The 18,018-nt window shown below is 55.8% G+C and overlaps 1 protein-coding gene across 1 annotated transcript in view; it reads left to right on the top strand.

The window, feature by feature from the left end:
• The window catches only part of rnf213b (ring finger protein 213b), a 127,547-nt gene that overhangs the window by 63,449 nt on the left and 46,080 nt on the right, over window positions 1-18,018 (top strand). Inside the window, exons 23-26 of the mRNA XM_030087589.1 lie at window positions 10,199-10,383; window positions 10,465-10,617; window positions 10,932-14,657; window positions 14,741-14,877. Coding sequence (XP_029943449.1) covers window positions 10,199-10,383; window positions 10,465-10,617; window positions 10,932-14,657; window positions 14,741-14,877 — 4,201 coding nt within the window. The remainder of the gene's footprint in view (window positions 1-10,198; window positions 10,384-10,464; window positions 10,618-10,931; window positions 14,658-14,740; window positions 14,878-18,018) is intronic.

The following is an 18,018-nucleotide window of genomic DNA, read 5'->3' as shown; positions in this document are numbered from 1 at the left end:
AGAGCGTCTTCCTCCTCTGACATCAGACTATAGAGCGTCTTCCTCCTCTGACATCAGGACTATAGAGCGTCTCCTCCTCTGACATCAGACTACAGAGCATCTTCCTCCTCTGACATCAGACTACAGAGCATCTTCCTCCTCTGACATCAGACTACAGAGCATTCTTCCTCCCTCTGACATCAGACTATAGAGGCTCTTCCTCATCTGACATCAGACTATAGAGCGTCTTCCTCCTCTGACATCAGACTATAGAGCGTCTTCCTCCTCTGACATCAGACTATAGAGCGTCTTCCTCCTCTGACATCAGACTATAGAGCGTCTTCCTCCTCTGACATCAGAACTATAGAGCGTCTTCCTCCTCTGACATCAGACTATAGAGCGTCTTCCTCCTCTGACATCAGACTATAGAGCATCTTCCTCCTCTGATATCAAACTATAGAGCGTCTTCCTCCTCTGACATCAGACTATAGAGCGTCTTCCTCCTCTGACATCAGAACTATAGAGCGTTCTTCCTCCTCTGACATCAGACTATAGAGCATCTTCTCCTCTGACATCAGACTATAGAGCATCTTCCTCGCTGACATCAGACTATAGAGCATCTTCCTCCTCTGACATCAGACTACAGAGGCATCTTCCTCCTCTGACATCAGACTACAGAGCGTCTTCCTCCTCTGACATCAGACTACAGAGCATCTTCCTCCTCTGAATCAGGACTATAGAGCATCTTCCTCCTCTGACATCAGACTACAGAGCATCTTCCTCCTCTGACAATCAGACTACAGAGCATCTTCTCCTCTGACATCAGACTACAGAGCGTCTTCCTCCTCTGACATCAGACTACAGAGCATCTTCCTCCTCTGACATCAGACTACAGAGCATCTTCCTCCTCTGACATCAGACTACAGAGCATCTTCCTCCTCTGACATCAGACTATAGAGGTCTTCCTCCTCTGACATCAGACTATAGAGCATCTTCCTCCTCTGACATCAGACTATAGAGCATCTTCCTCCTCTGACATCAGACTACAGAGCGTCTTCCTCCTCTCACATCAGACTATAGAGCGTCTTCCTCCTCTGACATCAGACTACAGAGCGTCTTCCTCTCTCTGACATCAGACTATAGAGCATCTTCCTCCTCTTCATCAGACTATAGAGCATCTTCCTCCTCTTCATCAGACTATAGAGCATCTTCCTCCTCTTCATCAGACTATAGAGCATCTTCCTCCTCTTCATCAGACTATAGAGCATCTTCCTCCTCTTCATCAGACTATAGAGCATCTTCCTCCTCTTCATCAGACTACAGAGCATCTTCCTCATCTGACATCAGACTACAGAGCATCTTCCTCCTCTGACATCAGACTACAGAGCATCTTCCTCCTCTGACATCAGACTATAGAGCTGTCTTCCTCCTCTGACATCAGACTATAGAGCATCTCCTCCTCTGACATCAGACTATAGAGCATCTTCCTCCTCTGACATCAGACTACAGAGCGTCTTCCTCCTCTGACATCAGACTATAGAGCGTCTTCCTCCTCTGACATCAGACTACAGAGCGTCTTCCTCCTCTGACATCAGACTATAGAGCATCTTCCTCCTCTTCATCAGACTATAGAGCATCTTCCTCCTCTTCATCAGACTATAGAGCATCTTCCTCCTCTTCATCAGACTATAGAGCATCTTCCTCCTCTTCATCAGACTACAGAGCGTCTTCCTCCTCTGACATCAGTACTTCCGACCGTGATTGTGTTGTTTCTGTGGAGACTCCACCAGCTGAGTTCCCCTCGTAACTTCATGAACCGTCTTTTGTCCTGCTGTGCTGCAGATATTCGAGGGAGTCCAGAGACTCGGCGGCCTCCTCCTCCAGATGCACACGTCTGGCAACATGCTGTTCCGGGAGTGGCGAGCCACGGTGGCGTGCTGCGCCCGGCAGCAGCCCTGCATCACAGCCACCTTCGGGTCCCTGCAGGGCCGGACCCTCCTGTTCGACGGCGCCGTGGCGGAGCGGCTCGGCCGGCTGGCCCGGTCCCTGGACCGCTGCCACCGCGGGTGGTGCTCCTTCGTCGGCGAGCTGCGCTCCGCCCGTCCCCTGCTGAACCACTACACCTCCGAGCAGATGCTGTACTTGTGTGGTGGATTTCATAAAGTGTGTGAGCGGCAGGCGCCGGCGCCTCGGCAGCTCTTCGACTTGCTGTTTCCCGTCAAGCCTCGGTGCACGCTCCGGGACATCAGAGAGGCCTACCGCCGGACGGTGGAGCGGCGGCGGGACGGGAGGTCCGGGGGAGGACGTCCGGCTCCGGCGCTCAGCCGAGGACGGCGTGCAGGAAGCTCCTGACCTGATGGAGTTTTCATCGGAGGACGAAGAGGAGCCGGAGGCGGAGTGTGTGGAGGACGGTCTGGAGGATCTGTGGAGACGCTTCGAGGACAACATGTCCCGGTACCTCCGCGAGGCCCTGGACCTCCCGGCCCTGGCCGTCTTCCTCGGCAGCCTCTCTGAACTCAACCGGCAGCAGGTCCAGAGGACCTTTCCTCTGGTTCTGCGGGAAGGGGCGCCCAACCTGGTTGTGTGTGTGCGGCGGCGGAGGTTTTCACCGCGGCGCTGCGCGTCTACATGGAGAGTCCGGAGCAGCCGCCGCCGTCCGCCGACGAGCTTCTGGTCTGCACGGAGGACACGGGCCGGGAGGAGGTGGAGGTCTTCCTCCGCAGGGCCCTGAGCCCGGACCCGGGCCGCGTCTTCTGCCTGCTGAACCCGGGGCTGCTGGGGTACGAGGTGGGCGTGGCCCTGGGGGAGCTGTTCCAGAGCCTGGAGGCCGGCGCCGGCCCCCGCTACCGCCTGGTGCTGCTCAGCCCCGTCGGGCACCAGCACAGATACGTGCCGTCCTTCTTCAGCGGCGCCAAAGTGCCGGCGAGCCTGAGCGCGGCGGCAGACGCCGCCAGGACGTACCTCCGTCGCCACTTCACCCAGAGGGAGCGCTCCGCCGACGCCGTGGCGGCCGTCTCTCCCGACGGGCTGTCCGTCTGGACGGTGTCCTCCGCCCGCCCCGCAGTCGGTGAGAACCCGCCTCCGCCCGTCTCGGCAGGCCTCTGATGGTGCTGCCTTCCCCTGGTCAAGCCCTGCAGAGCGCAGCTCAAACGTCTCCAGAACGGAAACCTTGTTTCTGTTCAGCAGTGAGAGAGAAGTCCAGCTGCTCAGTGAGGGGCGGAAGTCCCGCCGAAAGCGAACCTCAACCTCACGCCGCTCCGGGAGCCAGTGGCGAAATTCGTTTAGCGAGTTTTAAAGGAGCTTTTCTCCACTTCCACATCTGAAAACGCTTCATTCCAGCTTGACGTTTCCAAGCGGCTGGAAAATGGTTTGATTAGCTTTTGTCCAGCAGGGGGCGACATGGTTCCTCCTCCGTCTGGTACCCGGTCCAGGAGGGTGGAGGAGCTCCATCATGGGGGAGATAACCCCAGCTGCACCGTTTAAATCCACACTCAGAATCTTTGTGCTTCGGGTCAAATCAGAGCTGACATGTGGACAGAAGGTCAAAGTTCAGCTGATGAAGCTTTGAGTTCCTCTTATGGTGCGTTCCCACCGGACGCGTTGCTTCACGGGCGTCACTGACGACTCAAACGACGCGTGTAGAGTGTGGAATTCGACACGTGTTCATCACACACGACGCTCGCAACGCTGGCGACGCGCGGGAGTGGGAGGAGCTTCTGTGTCCTGTCTTCATGCTGACAGTGGCGGATCCCATGGAGACACTGGCTCGGCTTTATTTAATAAAGGAAGCCAGGAAACGGCGTGGTCAGGCGCCTGCGCGACGTCTTTGGGTTCATCCCGTCCTGCAGCGCCGTTCGCAATTTGGCGAATGTCACCGTTTGCTCCAGGAGCTGCGTGAGGACGAGGTTCGCTCTCAGCGGGACTTCCGCCGCTCCCGGCCCGGTTTGACGACCTTCTGGCCCGCATCGGCGCTCAGAGCGCTCGTCTGTGATTGGATGACGCTCCGCGTTGACGCTTCCAAAGTTCAATTTTCCCAACTTCAGGCGTTGACGCCTGCAACGCGTGACGAGTGTGACGCGCGTCGCCAACGCTGGAAAAGCGGCTGACGCGTTCGGTCCGTTGAAGCTCGTCCAGCAGAGACCGTGAATGTAAAAGCAACGCCGTGACGCTGGCGGCGTCCGGTGGGAACGCAGCAATAGTCTCCCGTTCAGATAAAGCAGCAGCTCAGCACAGTCTCTGGGTTTCTAACATATTAATACAATACTTCTAATGTTGTAATGTAGTTACAGTAAGTAAGTAAGTAAAATGTATTTCTGTGGCGCTTTTCACAGACCAGAGTCACAAAGTGCTTCACAACAAAAAACTAAATATAAAGAAAAGGAACATTGAAAAGATCAAGTAGCACATAGAGACGAGGTTGCTCTGACACAAGGACCTGGAACCGCCAGACTCGTTCTGTCAGAGGTCTGGAAGGAACCTTCTGGAACAGAGGGGTTTCACATGTTTTTTGAAGGCCTCCGCTGAGTCCAGGGAGCAGGTCTAGGGGGAGCTGGTTCCAGAGGCGAGGCGCGGTGGACGTGAGGGAGCGGTCTCCCCTGGTTTTAAAGTGAGTCCGGGGGGTTCTCGGCAGGTCCTGATCAGCGGACCTCAGGCTCGGAAGGTCAGCACCAGGATTTTAAACTGGACCCGGAACAGATCAGGGAGCTGGTGGAGGGATTTTAACAGGGGTGTGATGTGGGACCTCCAGGTGGCGCTGGTCAGCAGCCTGGCAGCTGGGTTCTGGACGTTCTGGAGACCAGCAGCTCTTTCTGGTGGAGGCAGTGAACAGGCTGCTGCAGTCGTCCAGAGTGAGGAGATGAATGCATGAATGATCATTTCTAGCTCGTTTTTTGACACCATGGGCCGTGTTGGAAACCGCATCCTGCCTACTGCATACTCCCATACCCATACCGTCCATCCTGCATCCTGCATACTGCATACTCCCATACCCATACCGTCCATCCTGCATCCTGCCTACTGCATACTCCCATACCCATACCGTCCATCCTGCATCCTGCATACTGCATACTCCCATACCCATACCGTCCATCCTGCATCCTGCATACTCAGTCCATCAGACAGTATGCAAAGCCTTTACACTACAGCATACTACACAATAACCCACAATGCATTGCACTCCTCCCCGAGCCGAAATCGACCTGCTGAAGCTGATTTCACTTCAGCTCTAAACTCCTCAAACGTAGAACTTCATCCAGATTGTTTTCGTTCGGCGACAGAGTGCTGGTTCAGAGCGAGTGTGTCGTTTGTTTGTCTGAATTCCAGCCGTTTAGGATTCTGTTCAGACGAATTTGGAGAAATGTGAGCCAGCCGCAGTGAGCAACGCACTCCCGGTTATTTTCTGAAAAATAAACCCCCCTTCCCCTTTCTCATGCACAAAACCTCAGTGATAAATCTGTGCTTTTACTTTGAAAACAGGAAGCCAAGCTTCATGGTTTGGATTCGTATACACAGGCCAGAGGTTATTTTGCCTACCTTGACATGTTTCGGCTGCCAAGCTGCAGCCTTCCTCAGAAGTGTCACGTGATGTTGTCTGGTCGGCTGATTTATACAGGTTTTGGCGCCAGCTTCCTACTGGGTGCAGTAGGAATGGCCTGTGTATACGAATCCAAACCATGAATACAACAAAAGGCCTAATGAACCTTATCGGACTAAGAAGCCAAGCTTTCAGCGATACGTCTGGCTTAACGTCGCCGTTCGGACCGGTGTCCCGCTAACGGACCAGTGACGACGCCTTACCCACGGAGAGTTTTTTCAGCTCTTCAACGAAGATCGGCTCGCCGTCTTCGGGACATCATGGTCGCTTTCAGCATGGACTTGTTGTCAGATGTGTTTTTTTGTTTTTTTAACTATTTTTAATCGGCGTCAATCCAATCAGAAATCTCTAACAGAACATCCCGCCTGGCTCAAACACTGGAGGGGAAATCCTGTCTGAGCCATACTCAGCTTGGTAGATGTACATCAGTAACAAACAGTCACTGTCAACTGAATAAAGTTTATTCAAATAAAGAATCCATCATGATGCTGCTGCTGCTGCTCCGTGCTCATCGGCTCCCGCTCTCCCGCTGTCCGTCGCGTTGCATCTTGGGTAATGTCAGTGTGAGTAGTGAACACACCACGTATACTCAACAGTTCTGGTGAATGCAGTATGCATCGGGAACTTCTCGCATACTCACAGATCGCATACTGCCGGTGTACACTGCATACTCAGTAAGTGAGTGAGTACTAGGTCAGTACGCGGTTTCCACCACAGCCCCTGGGTCTGAGCTCAGCGATGTGAAGCTGGAAGAAACAGGTTCTTACCAGCTGCCGATAGTTCTCATACTACAGGCCGGACCCTCCTCCTCCCTGGCGTTGCCGTGGTGACAGGCGGCGGTCTGGGCTGGGTTTATAGCTCCACAGCTGATCCTCCGTGTTGGACTTCAGCCCAGTGAGCCAGAGGGTCTGGTCCCTGGTCCTACAGGTCAGGGACAGGTACCAAAACCCAGTGGAGAACCCAGAGGGTGAAGACGCAGGTCGTCCAGCGCCGATTTACTGAAAATGGCCGAATTCAACCTTCTTTAACCGTTGAACTCAGAACAGCTTCCAGATAGTTCTGGAGAGGAGGCGGCCTCCCGCCGCAGGCTCGCCAGGAAAACACCTGAAGATGACTCTGACGGTGGTTCCTGTGTCCACATCGGTGTCCAGAGACACATGTCAACAAGTCGAGGGACACGAGTCATTCTCCCCAAATTAACAATCCACCGAAAAGACGAGGGATTCATGAAAAGCAACAGTCCGTCAGCTGGAGCTCTTCTGTTTACCAGGCCGTCCCCGCCCGTCCCCGTCCCCGCCCGTCCCCGTCCCCGGCCGTCCCCGCCCGTCCCCGCCCGTCCCCCGCCCGTCCCCGTCCCCCGCCCGTCCCCGTCCCCGGCCGTCCCCGCCCGTCCCCGCCCGTCCCCGGCCGTCCCCGCCCGTCCCCGTCCCCGCCCGTCCCCGCCCGTCCCCGCCCGTCCCCGGCTTCCTGGAGCTCCTGGGTAAAGACGGCGGCGACCACGTTTCTCAGGTGGAGCAGTTCCCACAAAACATCAGTCCATTTCGTTCCCCAGCTGTCCCCCATCCATCTGTCCCCATCCATCTGTCCCCCATCCATCTGTCCCCATCCAGCTGTCCCCCATCCATCTGTCCCCATCCAGCTGTCCCCCATCCATCTGTCCCCATCCAGCTGTCCCCATCCATCTGTCCCCATCCAGCTGTCCCCCATCCATCTGTCCCCCATCCATCTGTCCCCCATCCATCTGTCCCCATCCAGCTGTCCCCCATCCATCTGTCCCCATCCAGCTGTCCCCCATCCATCTGTCCCCATCCAGCTGTCCCCATCCAGCTGTCCCCCATCCATCTGTCCCCCATCCAGCTGTCCCCATCCATCTGTCCCCCATCCATCTGTCCCCCATCCATCTGTCCCCATCCAGCTGTCCCCCATCCATCTGTCCCCATCCATCTGTCCCCCATCCATCTGTCCCCCATTCAGCTGTCCCCATCCATCTGTCCCCCATTCAGCTGTCCCCATCCAGCTGTCCCCCATCCATCTGTCCCCATCCAGCTGTCCCTCATCCATCTGTCCCCATCCATCTGTCCCCCATCCATCTGTCCCCCATCCAGCTGTCCCCCATCCATCTGTCCCCCATTCAGCTGTCCCCATCCATCTGTCCCCCATCCAGCTGTCCCCATCCATTTGTCCCCCATCCATCTGTCCCCATCCATCTGTCCCCCATCCAGCTGTCCCCATCCATCTGTCCCCCATCCAGCTGTCCCCATCCATTTGTCCCCCATCCATCTGTCCCCCATCCATCTTTCCCCCATCCAGCTGTCCCCATCCATTTGTCCCCCATCCATCTGTCCCCCATCCATCTTTCCCCCATCCAGCTGTCCCCCATCCATCTGTCCCCCATTCAGCTGTCCCCCATCCATCTGTCCCCCATCCATCTGTCCCCATACATTTGTCCCCCATCCATCTGTCCCCATCCATCTGTCCCCATCCATCTGTCCCCATCCATCTGTCCCCTATCCATCTGTCCCCCATTCAGCTGTCCCCATCCATTTGTCCCCCATCCATCTGTCCCCCATTCAGCTGTCCCCATCCATTTGTCCCCCATCCAGCTGTCCCCATCCATCTGTCCCCCATCCATCTGTCCCCCATCCATCTTTCCCCCATCCAGCTGTCCCCATCCATCTGTCCCCCATCCATCTGTCCCCCATCCATCTGTCCCCCATTCAGCTGTCCCCCATCCATCTGTCCCCCATCCAGCTGTCCCCATACATTTGTCCCCCATCCATCTGTCCCCATCCATCTGTCCCCCATCCATCTGTCCCCCATTCAGCTGTCCCCTATCCATCTGTCCCCCTTTCAGCTGTCCCCATCCATTTGTCCCCCATCCATCTGTCCCCCATTCAGCTGTCCCCCATCCATCTGTCCCCCATCCATCTGTCCTCCATTCAGCTGTCCCCATCCAGCTGTCGCCCAAGTCTCACAAGTCTCTGAAACGTGGGACGCGCTGCTTGAAATGGAACGGTGGACTTCACTGGTGTCCAGCTGTCCCCGCTTCAGCTCACTGCCTGTAGATAAACCGTGGACACGTCCCCCATAGCAGCCTTGTAGCCTGGATTTCAGCAGGACGTCTCCTTATTGAACATTTGATACCAGATGGAACTGTGATTGGTCCAGCCTGTCACATGACCACAGTAGGAGGCGCTGTGATTGGCTGATTTATGCTAAACTTTACCTCCTAAAATCAAATCAAGAGATGATTGATGTGAACCAGAGACAGAGACCAGAACCTGCTCTGGAACCAGGAGCTTTATGTTTATTCACAATCTGAAAATCGGCGTTTTGAATGGTCCTAATGAAACCCGGGCTCTTTTTGGAACCAGCATCATCGCCCCCTGCTGGACTGTCCCTGCTGGTACAGCTTTTTCTGCACCTCAGCGTTCTCTTCAGGTTTCAGCGGCAGAGGTTAGCGCCTGGTTCACACCCGGCGCAGGAGCTCAGTCCGTCCACCGGACCACTTTGGGCTTCAGCGTTTTGCTCAAGGACACTTCGACATGTGGACACATAGGGGGATCAAGCCGGCAAACTTTCGATTTTTTTGGCCTCGTCACTTATTTTCTCACAATTTTCATTTTCCAGTTTTGGAAAGCCAAATGCCGCCACACCTCTGATTCATATCGCTGTGTGAAATGCGCTGCAGTGCATGCTGGGTGCTGAGCACAGCTTTGTGAGCCGTGTCCCGGTGCATGCTGGGTGCTGAGCGCAGCTTTGTGAGCCGTGTCCCGGTGCATGCTGGGTGCCGATGCTAACCCTGGAGCTTGTGGCGGACCCAGCAGAGACAGACAGCCGCTCTGAGTAGCACTGACCTGGAGCGTTCCTCTCTTTATGAAGCCACAGCGGCCAAGCTGCACTTTCAAGCTGCATGCCGCAACACGCAGCCGCAACACGCAGCCGCAACACGCAGCCTCAACACGCAGCCGCAACACGCAGCCGCAACACGCAGCCTCAACACGCAGCCGCAACACGCAGCCGCAACACGCAGCCGCAACACGCAGCCGCAACACGCAGCCGCAACACGCAGCCGCAACACGCAGCGGCAACACGCAGCCGCAACACGCAGCCGCAACACGCAGCCGCAACACGCAGCCTCAACACGCAGCCGCAACACGCAGCCGCAACACGCAGCCTCAACACGCAGCCGCAACACGCAGCCTCAACACGCAGCCGCAACACGCAGCCGCAACACGCAGCCTCAACACGCAGCCGCAACACGCAGCCTCAACACGCAGCCGCAACACGCAGCCGCAACACGCAGCCGCAACACGCAGCCGCAACACGCAGCCGGAGCTTAGCCGTCCTCTGCAACGACTGTTTTCCCCGAAGCTGCTGTAGAACCGGTGCTGCTCTCCGACCCTGATCTCCTGCACCTGGTGGACGACCGCAAACCACGTGGGGAAGTAATGACGGACGGGAAGCGCTCAAAACTCGACTTTTCCCTCTGCTGTTCACAATGCGGTGTATTTGTCCTCCGGCGGATTAAATGGTCATGTTTGTATGGATTTAAACTGCTGCTTTGTGCACTGAGAAGCGATTCCTGTGGAGCACTCACAGCATCAAACCTCTCGGTGTCTCCAGGGAAATCTCTGTTCGTGGCTCGTCTGTTTGAGAAGCTCCAGCTGGCGTCTCCCGGAGCACAGCTGGTCCGGATCCGGCTGATCCGGCCCTGTGTGGATGCGGACTCTCTGATGAGGACCTTGTCGGAGAGGCTGTCGGGGCTGAGGGAGCAGGATCCCGTCCTGCTGCACATCGACGCCGCGGGGGTAAGCGTGGCGCCGTCTCCTCGGCACGCCGCTCCGTCCGGAGGTTTGTGTTCACGCTCCGTCTCACGCTGCGTCCGTCAGGTCGGCCCGGGCCTGGAGGAGCTCCTGTTCCGGGTGCTGGTTCTGGGTTGTTTGAGCGACAGCCGTGGCGTGCTGTGGAGAAGGAGCGAGGCTCACCTGATTGTTGTGGAAGTCCTGAAGCCGCGTGCAGCCGGTCCCGGGCGGCCGCAGGAGGTACGTACATCTCCCAGCTGTCAAGCTGTTTTCAGTGTGGATGTTGAGTCCAGACTCACAACTGGGTCCACAGATTTGACCAGGAACAGCCTCAGTGTGCAAAAGTTTGACATTTCTGTAAAAATGCATGAAGTACATTGATTAATTAAGTTCTTGTATTTTGAGTTAGAAGGAATTAAAAGTTCAGGGTACAATAATTCCATTGAGGGTATTTCTACTGCTGTCAAATGTCAGAAACACATTTGTTCAAACACAAACGCCATTCCTCACGTGTTTCATTTGGTGTCATTCTTCCTTTAACTTTGCTCACACAGTGGAAACTTGGACTTCTGGACATTCTTCCCACGATTCACTGCCGATCTCCCAGAGAGGTGAAGCAGCTGCTGAGCAGTGGAAGGAAGTGGGACAGAAAGACGTTGGATCCCCTCATGGACGAACAGGAGTTCTGCAGTGAAGGGATTCAAAGACCTTATCAGTACCTGAAGATGTACCGGCAGAATCGGAACCTGGACCATTTCAAATTCCAGGAAGGATCCGTGAGCACAGACCCTTGTGACTGTCTCGGTCTCTTCTTGTCATTTTCTGGAATGAACGATCCCTCTTGGGCCGAACTGAAGAACTTCTCCTGGTTCCTCAATGTGCAGCTGAAGGACTGCGAGAACTCAGTTTTTTGTGATCCAGATTTTCTGACCGACCAGCTTCCAGGTTTCAAGAGCTTCATAGTGAAGTTCATGATTCTCATGGCGAGAGATTTCGCCTCTCCCTCTCTGAACTCTTCAGACCAGAGTCCCGTGCTGCAGGTGGACAGCAGCGAGGAAGAAGACCTCCTGTCCCACCTGACCGTCCGAAAGCGCTGGGAGAGCCAGGCCCACCCGTACATCTTCTTCAACGCAGACCACTCCTCCATGTCTTTCCTCGGCTTCAACGTGGAACCGTGCGGCCGGCGGAACGCGCCCGATGCAGTTGATCCCCATAGCGGCGAGGTCCTGATCTCCAGCGTCATGTCACACCAGCTTTTTGAAGGTTTGCAGCGCCAGAGGATTTCTCTGTCAGAAGACTTTGACCAGCTTCCGCGGACGGAGAAAATCAGAAGGATTTCCTGTGTGGTCGGTGCCAGGAAAGGCGTCATGGACAGAGAGTTTGATCCAGACCCGACATACGAGCTGACAGCTGACAATGTGATGAAGATGCTGGCCATACACATGAGATTCAGATGTGGGATTCCTGTGGTCATCATGGGAGAAACCGGATGTGGAAAAACCAGGCTAGTGCGCTTCCTTTGTTCACTCCAGAGAGAAGGAAAAGCGGTTGAAAACATGGTGCTGGTCAAGGTCCATGGAGGAACTACAGCTGACATGATCTACAGAAAGGTGCGAGAGGCCGAGAGGCTGGCTGAAAGGAACCTCGCAGAGCATCAGCTGGAGACCATTTTATTCTTTGATGAGGCTAACACCAGCGACGCCATTTTGGCCATCAAGGAGATCCTGTGTGACCAGACCGTGGAAGGGGAACCACTGAGGGGAAACAGCGGATTAAAGGTTATAGCTGCCTGCAATCCGTACAGGAAGCACTCACCTGAAATGGTGGAGCGTCTTGAACGTGCAGGTTTGGGGTACAGGGTGAGGGCGGACGAAACCACGGACCGGCTCGGCAAAGTCCCTCTGAGGCAGCTGGTCTACAGAGTCCACCCTCTGCCTCCGAGCACGGCCTCCTTGGTGTTTGACTTTGGCCAGCTGAGCGATTCAACCGAGCTGTCCTACATCAGGCAGATTGTCCAGAAGACAGTGGGGGACCATCATTTCCCAGCAGCCTGCAGGAGCATCTTTTCAAATGTGCTGGCAGCTTCCCAGAAATACATGCGGAGTCGCAAAGATGAGTGCAGCTTTGTGAGTCTGAGAGACGTGGAGAGGTCGATGAGAGTCCTAATCTGGTTTTATCAGCACAGCCCGCTCTTTTTTCACAACAACGCTCATCTCAGCGAGGATCACAGAACTCTGAAGTGCTTGGTTCTCGCTGTTGGAGTCTGCTACTACCCGTCTCTGGCCACCAAACAGGAGTACCTGACTGAAATCGGTCAGTACTTTCCACATCCCCTCTCTTCTCCAGACGTGCTGCAGGGAGAGATTTCTTCCTGTCAGGACTTCTTCCTTCAGAACATTCAGACCAGACAGACCATTGCTAAAAACGAAGCCCTCAAGGAGAATGTGTTTCTCATGGTGGTTTGCATTGAGCTCAGGATCCCGCTCTTTCTGGTTGGGAAACCGGGCAGCTCCAAGTCACTTGCCAAAACTGTGGTAGCAGATGCCATGCAGGGCCAGAGCTCCCACTGCGACCTGTTCAAGACCCTCAAACAGGTTCACATGGTGTCCTTCCAGTGCAGCCCTCACTCCAGTCCAGAGGGCATCATCGGGACCTTCAGGAGCTGCGCTCGATTCCAAAAGGACAAAAACCTGGACGAGTTTGTGTCAGTGGTGGTGCTTGACGAGGTCGGCCTGGCAGAAGATTCCCGCCAGATGCCGCTGAAAACCCTCCACCCTCTCTTGGAGGATGGCTGCATCGACAGCGATGCACCAGACCCACACATGAAGGTCGGCTTCGTTGGTATCTCCAACTGGGCTCTGGACCCTGCCAAGATGAACAGAGGGATATTTGTGTCCAGATGGGACCCAAGCGAGGAAGAACTGGTGGAAACTGCTAAAGGGATTTGTTCCTCTTCTTCTCAAATCCTCCTGAAGATCAAACACCTCTTCCCACCTTTGGCAAAGGCCTTTCTCAGAATATGTGAAGAGACCTCAAAAAATCAGTTCTTTGGTCTGAGAGATTACTACAGCCTCATTAAAATGCTCTTTGCTGTGGTCAAATCCTCACAACGGGAGCCAACTGGAGAGCAATTGGTAGAAGCCATCCTGCGTAACTTCAGCGGACAGCCAGAAGGATTTGATCCTGTCATTTTTTTCCAAGAGGTTTTCCAGGACCTTGCAGAAATCCCCAGACCGAGCACCTTGCAGATGGTGAAGAAGAACGTTGCCCGTGGCAGGGAGGAGGAAAATCGTTACCTCCTTCTGCTCACAACAAACAGTGCGGCTCTCCATATCCTTCAGCAGCAAGTCTTTGCCGGAGGTGAACACCCACCTCCTGAAATCATCTTTGGTTCAGGCTTCCCCAGGGACCAGGAATACGCTCAGATCTGCCGCAGTGTGAACAGAGTGAAAACCTGCATGGAGACCGGACGCACAGTAATCCTGCTCAACATGCAGAGTCTTTATGAAAGCCTGTATGACGCCTTGAACCAGTACTACGTTTACCTCAGTAAGCAGCAGTACGTCGATCTGGGCCTCGGCTCCCACAGAGTGAAATGCCGCGTTCACACAGACTTCCGGCTGATAGTGGTGGAGGACCAGAAGAAGGTCTACCAGCACTTCCCAGTGCCTCTCATCAACAGGCTGGAAAAGCACCGATTGGACCGGAGTACAGACTTGGAAACCTGGCAGCACAGAGTTCTCCACAAACTCAGAGAGTGGGTGAAAGAGTTCTCGGGCCAGGCCGCACCAGACTTCAGGCCCTGTGACATTTTTGTTGGTTTTCATGGCGATGCTTGTGCCAGTGCTCTCCTGCAAGCTCTCAAGAAAAAGCAAGTTGGAGTCGATCCCATCGGAGAGCAGAACAGCCCAAACCAAGAGCTTGACTCCAGCAGAGGGAGAGAAGTGAGCAGGGCGACGGATGTGGAGATCCCTGGAGAAGATCAGGAATCTACTGAGACATGTGAAGGAAGTCAGTTCTTGTCAAAAAGTGAGGAGTTGATGGAGACAGAAAATGGAACTTTCCCTACTGAAGAAGAGGACGTTTTAGATTTAGCTAAGTGTCTACTGCTGAATTGTGCAACCCCCGACGCCATGGTGAGGCTCAAGTGTTCAGATTTAGCAAACCAGGAGAGGGAGAAACTCCAGAGAATCTACTTCCAGCAGCAGCATCACCACTCACTGCGGGACTTTCTGGAAGACGACCTGAGCAGGCACCGGGGCTCCAGCAGGTTTTTGGAGGTGAGGAACCAGACTGTTCTCAAACCTGTGATGTTCTTCTGAGGAGATGTTGACCAGCTGTCTGCTCGGCGGCGTCTGTACAGGTCACGACCTTCTCCAGCCTGTTGACCAGGTCAGATGTGAAGGTGATGGCCCCCGCTCTGGGACTGCACACTGAGCGCATCCTGCTGCTGGCGCTTCACCAGTTCGACACCGAAGTCTCCTTCTGCAACAAAATACGGTACCAAAGAAAACTATCCTTGTAAATTGGAAATCCAGAAATAATCTGAGTAACAGGCAGATTAAGAATCTTCTATTAGATCATATCAGCTTGGAGACGATGTCTGTCTGTTCAGAGGATCAATCAGCTGAATCTGGTTCCCTCTGGTCCCCTGTGATCAGCTCTACACTTCATGTCAGGGGAAGATGAGGGCCTCTCCTCTCTGGGGGTCGGTTGTTGGTGGGGGGGGCCTCTCCTCTTTGAGGGTCGGTTGTTGGTGGGGGGGCCTCTCCTCTTTGAGGGTCGGTGGTTGGTGGGGGGGGCCTCTCCTCTTTGAGGGTCGGTTGTTGGTGGGGGGGGGCCTCTCCTCTTTGAGGGTCGGTTGTTGGTGGGGGGGGCCTCTCCTCTTTGAGGGTCGGTTGTTGGTGGGGGGGGCCTGATGGCTGCGGGTGGTTGGCACTGTCTTGGGGTCGGGATCTGGGCTGCTTCGCTGGGGGCTGTCTTCGTGTTTGGTTTGGATTGGGGGTGGGGGGGGCCGCCGGTTGTTGGGGCTGTTTGGCGGCGGTGGGGCGGGGGCCCCGGGGGGCCGGGGTCGGCGGGTGCCAGTTCATGTCCGGGCGGCCGGGGTGTCCTGGGGCGGGTGTGGCTGGGGGCCCTGGGCCCTGGTGCCTGGGGGCTCTCTCCTTCCGTGAGGGTGAGGGGGTCGACCTGGCTGGGGGGGCCGGTCGGCTCGGGCGTGCTGCCGCGGCCTGGGTCGGTGCGCGCCCTGGTGTCTGGTTGCTGCCCCGGAATTCAGGGCATCGGGGTGGGGGGTTGTGGTGGTGGGGGACAGGGGGGTGGGGTGGATGGGTTGGGGGTGGGGGGTGGCGGGGGAGGTGGGTGGGTGGTGGGGGATGGGGTGGGGTGGTTGGGGGGGTAGATAGGGGGGTGGTGGGCTGTGGGGGTTAGGGGGTTGGGGAAGGTGCGTGTACGTGTATGTGTATATGTGTGTGGGTGTGTATGTGTGAGTATGTATATATGTTTTTGTATGTGTGGGTATTTATGTATGTGTATGTGAGTGTGTGGGTGTGTATCTGGATATGTATGTGTATGTGTGTGACTATGTATGTGTAAGTGTGTATGTGTGTGTGGGTATGTATCTGTAAGTATGTATGTGTGTCTGTACGTGTGTGTATATGTGTGGGCGATTGGAGCTATGTATGAGAGAGTGCGGTGTCCTGTGGGGGGGGCCCCGGTGGGCCTGGGGGCGGTGGGCCCTGGGTCTGGGTCCTTCTGCTGCCCCCTGTCTGTCCTCACCTTCACTCCTCCTGATGCATGATGGGTGTGTGCTTCTTGGGTCGGTGGCTCTCTGGCCATGGTCGCTGTCCGCCCTGGTCCTGGGGGGGGGTGGCGCTCCTGGCCCTGTCCTTCATCGGGGGGCTCCTGGGTGACCCCAGACCCCCCTCTCCCCCCGCTCTCATGCACACACACGTAGGGCTTTGGGAGGCGGGCTTATCAGGTAGGGTGTGGTGGAGGGTGGAGGGTGGAGGGGGGGTGGAGGGGGCCGTCTAAGTGGCCCCAATCACTGCACGCTTTGGTGGCTCGCCTCTCAGTCTTAATTGCACTTAGTCATCTAACACGACCAAATACATACAAACACACACGTCGGGGGGTCTTGGTGCACCGTGTCGGTGGGGGGGGGGGCTGTTCAGGTGGATGAGACTGCTCCTTTGGCCTCACTCGCGGCACGGTGTGGTTACTGACCCTCAAATTTTAATCGCAAACAACATATACTCCATCAACACTCACGAGACGGGGGGGGGGGGGGGCTGTTGTTTTCCCCACAGGCCGGGGGTTTGGAGCGGCTGTGGTTTGGGGGGCTTGCTGGCTCTGGGGGGTGCATACCTGTCTGCAGCGGTGGGGTTTGGGGGGTGGGGGCGGCAGTTGTGGGTGGCGGGGGGTTCTGGATGTGGGGTCCGGTGTTCCCTTGCCTTCCGGGGGGGTCTCCCACAGGATATGACAGTTGGATGACGCGGGAATGTGAGTGTGTTTGAGGTCGGGTTGACTGTGTGTGTGTGTGTGTGTGTGTGTGTGTGTGTGTGTGTGTGTGTGTGTGTGTGTGTGTGTGTGGTGTGTGTGTGTGTGTGTGCGCGTGTGCTTGTTAGCGTGTGCGTGAGAGTGTGTGAGTGTGTTGGAATGTGAGTGTGTGTGTGTGCGTTTGGTTTAGGGATGAGTGGTTGTGTGTGTGCGTGTGTGCATGTGTGTGTGTCAGTATGAGTGAGTGTGTATGAGTGTTGGGTTGGGGCGGGGGGGAGTGAGGCGGGAGAGGACAGGGGGTAGGAGGGGTGGGCCGGGCGGTGGACGGGGGGGTGGGTTCCGGATGGGGGTCGTGGGGTGGGGGGGGGAGGGGGGGGGGGTGATGCCCTGGATCTCGGGGTGCGTGGCCGGAGCGCTGGGGGGGGGTACTGGCCTGGGGTGGGTAGCCGCCCGTGTGGGCTGGTTCTCCCGGGGGGGTCATGGCCCTCCGCCTGGGTGGGGGGTTGGCTCCAGGGCTCTTGGGCCTTGGGCTCTCGGCTCTGCCGCCCAGGGCGGACCGGCTCCTGCCGGTCGTGGCTCCGCGGGGCCCGGGCCCCGGGGCTGCCGGGGTCCCCGGCCGGGGCTTTCCTCTGCCCCGTTTCTGGACCGGAGCGGGGGCGTCTGCCTGGGGGGGCGGCTTGGATCCGGGCTCTGTGATGACCGCCGGCTGTCTGGGCTCTGAGGGCCTCTCTGGCCTGCTTCTGGCCTTCTCAGAGGTCAGAGGTCATATATGCATGATCACTATCACCATCATTGTCACCATCATATTCACATGATCACGTTGATCTTTAATCACTCTTCACATACTGGGTTACCTTGTCTTCTTGTGGTGGTTAGACTAATGGTGATCTGTAGCAGACCTCTCTTGATGCACGCCCCGAGTTTACTACTAGTTACTACTAGTTACTACTAGTTACTACTAGTTATGACTAGCTATATTCAAAAAAAAAAAAAAAACAAAAAAAAAAAGGGTTGGTGGTGTCCTTGCATTTCCTTCCTCCCCTACACCTCCTTTTATTTTTGTGGCCTGGTCTGTTCACTAATATGGTTCAAAAAAAAAAAAAAAAAAAAAAATGTATGTCTGGTTCTGTAATTCTCTGTGTTGGT

This window comes from Salarias fasciatus, unplaced genomic scaffold, assembly GCF_902148845.1.
Source record: "Salarias fasciatus unplaced genomic scaffold, fSalaFa1.1, whole genome shotgun sequence".
Taxonomy (NCBI): Eukaryota; Metazoa; Chordata; class Actinopteri; order Blenniiformes; family Blenniidae; genus Salarias; species Salarias fasciatus.
This window is presented reverse-complemented; position numbering and strand designations above follow the sequence as displayed.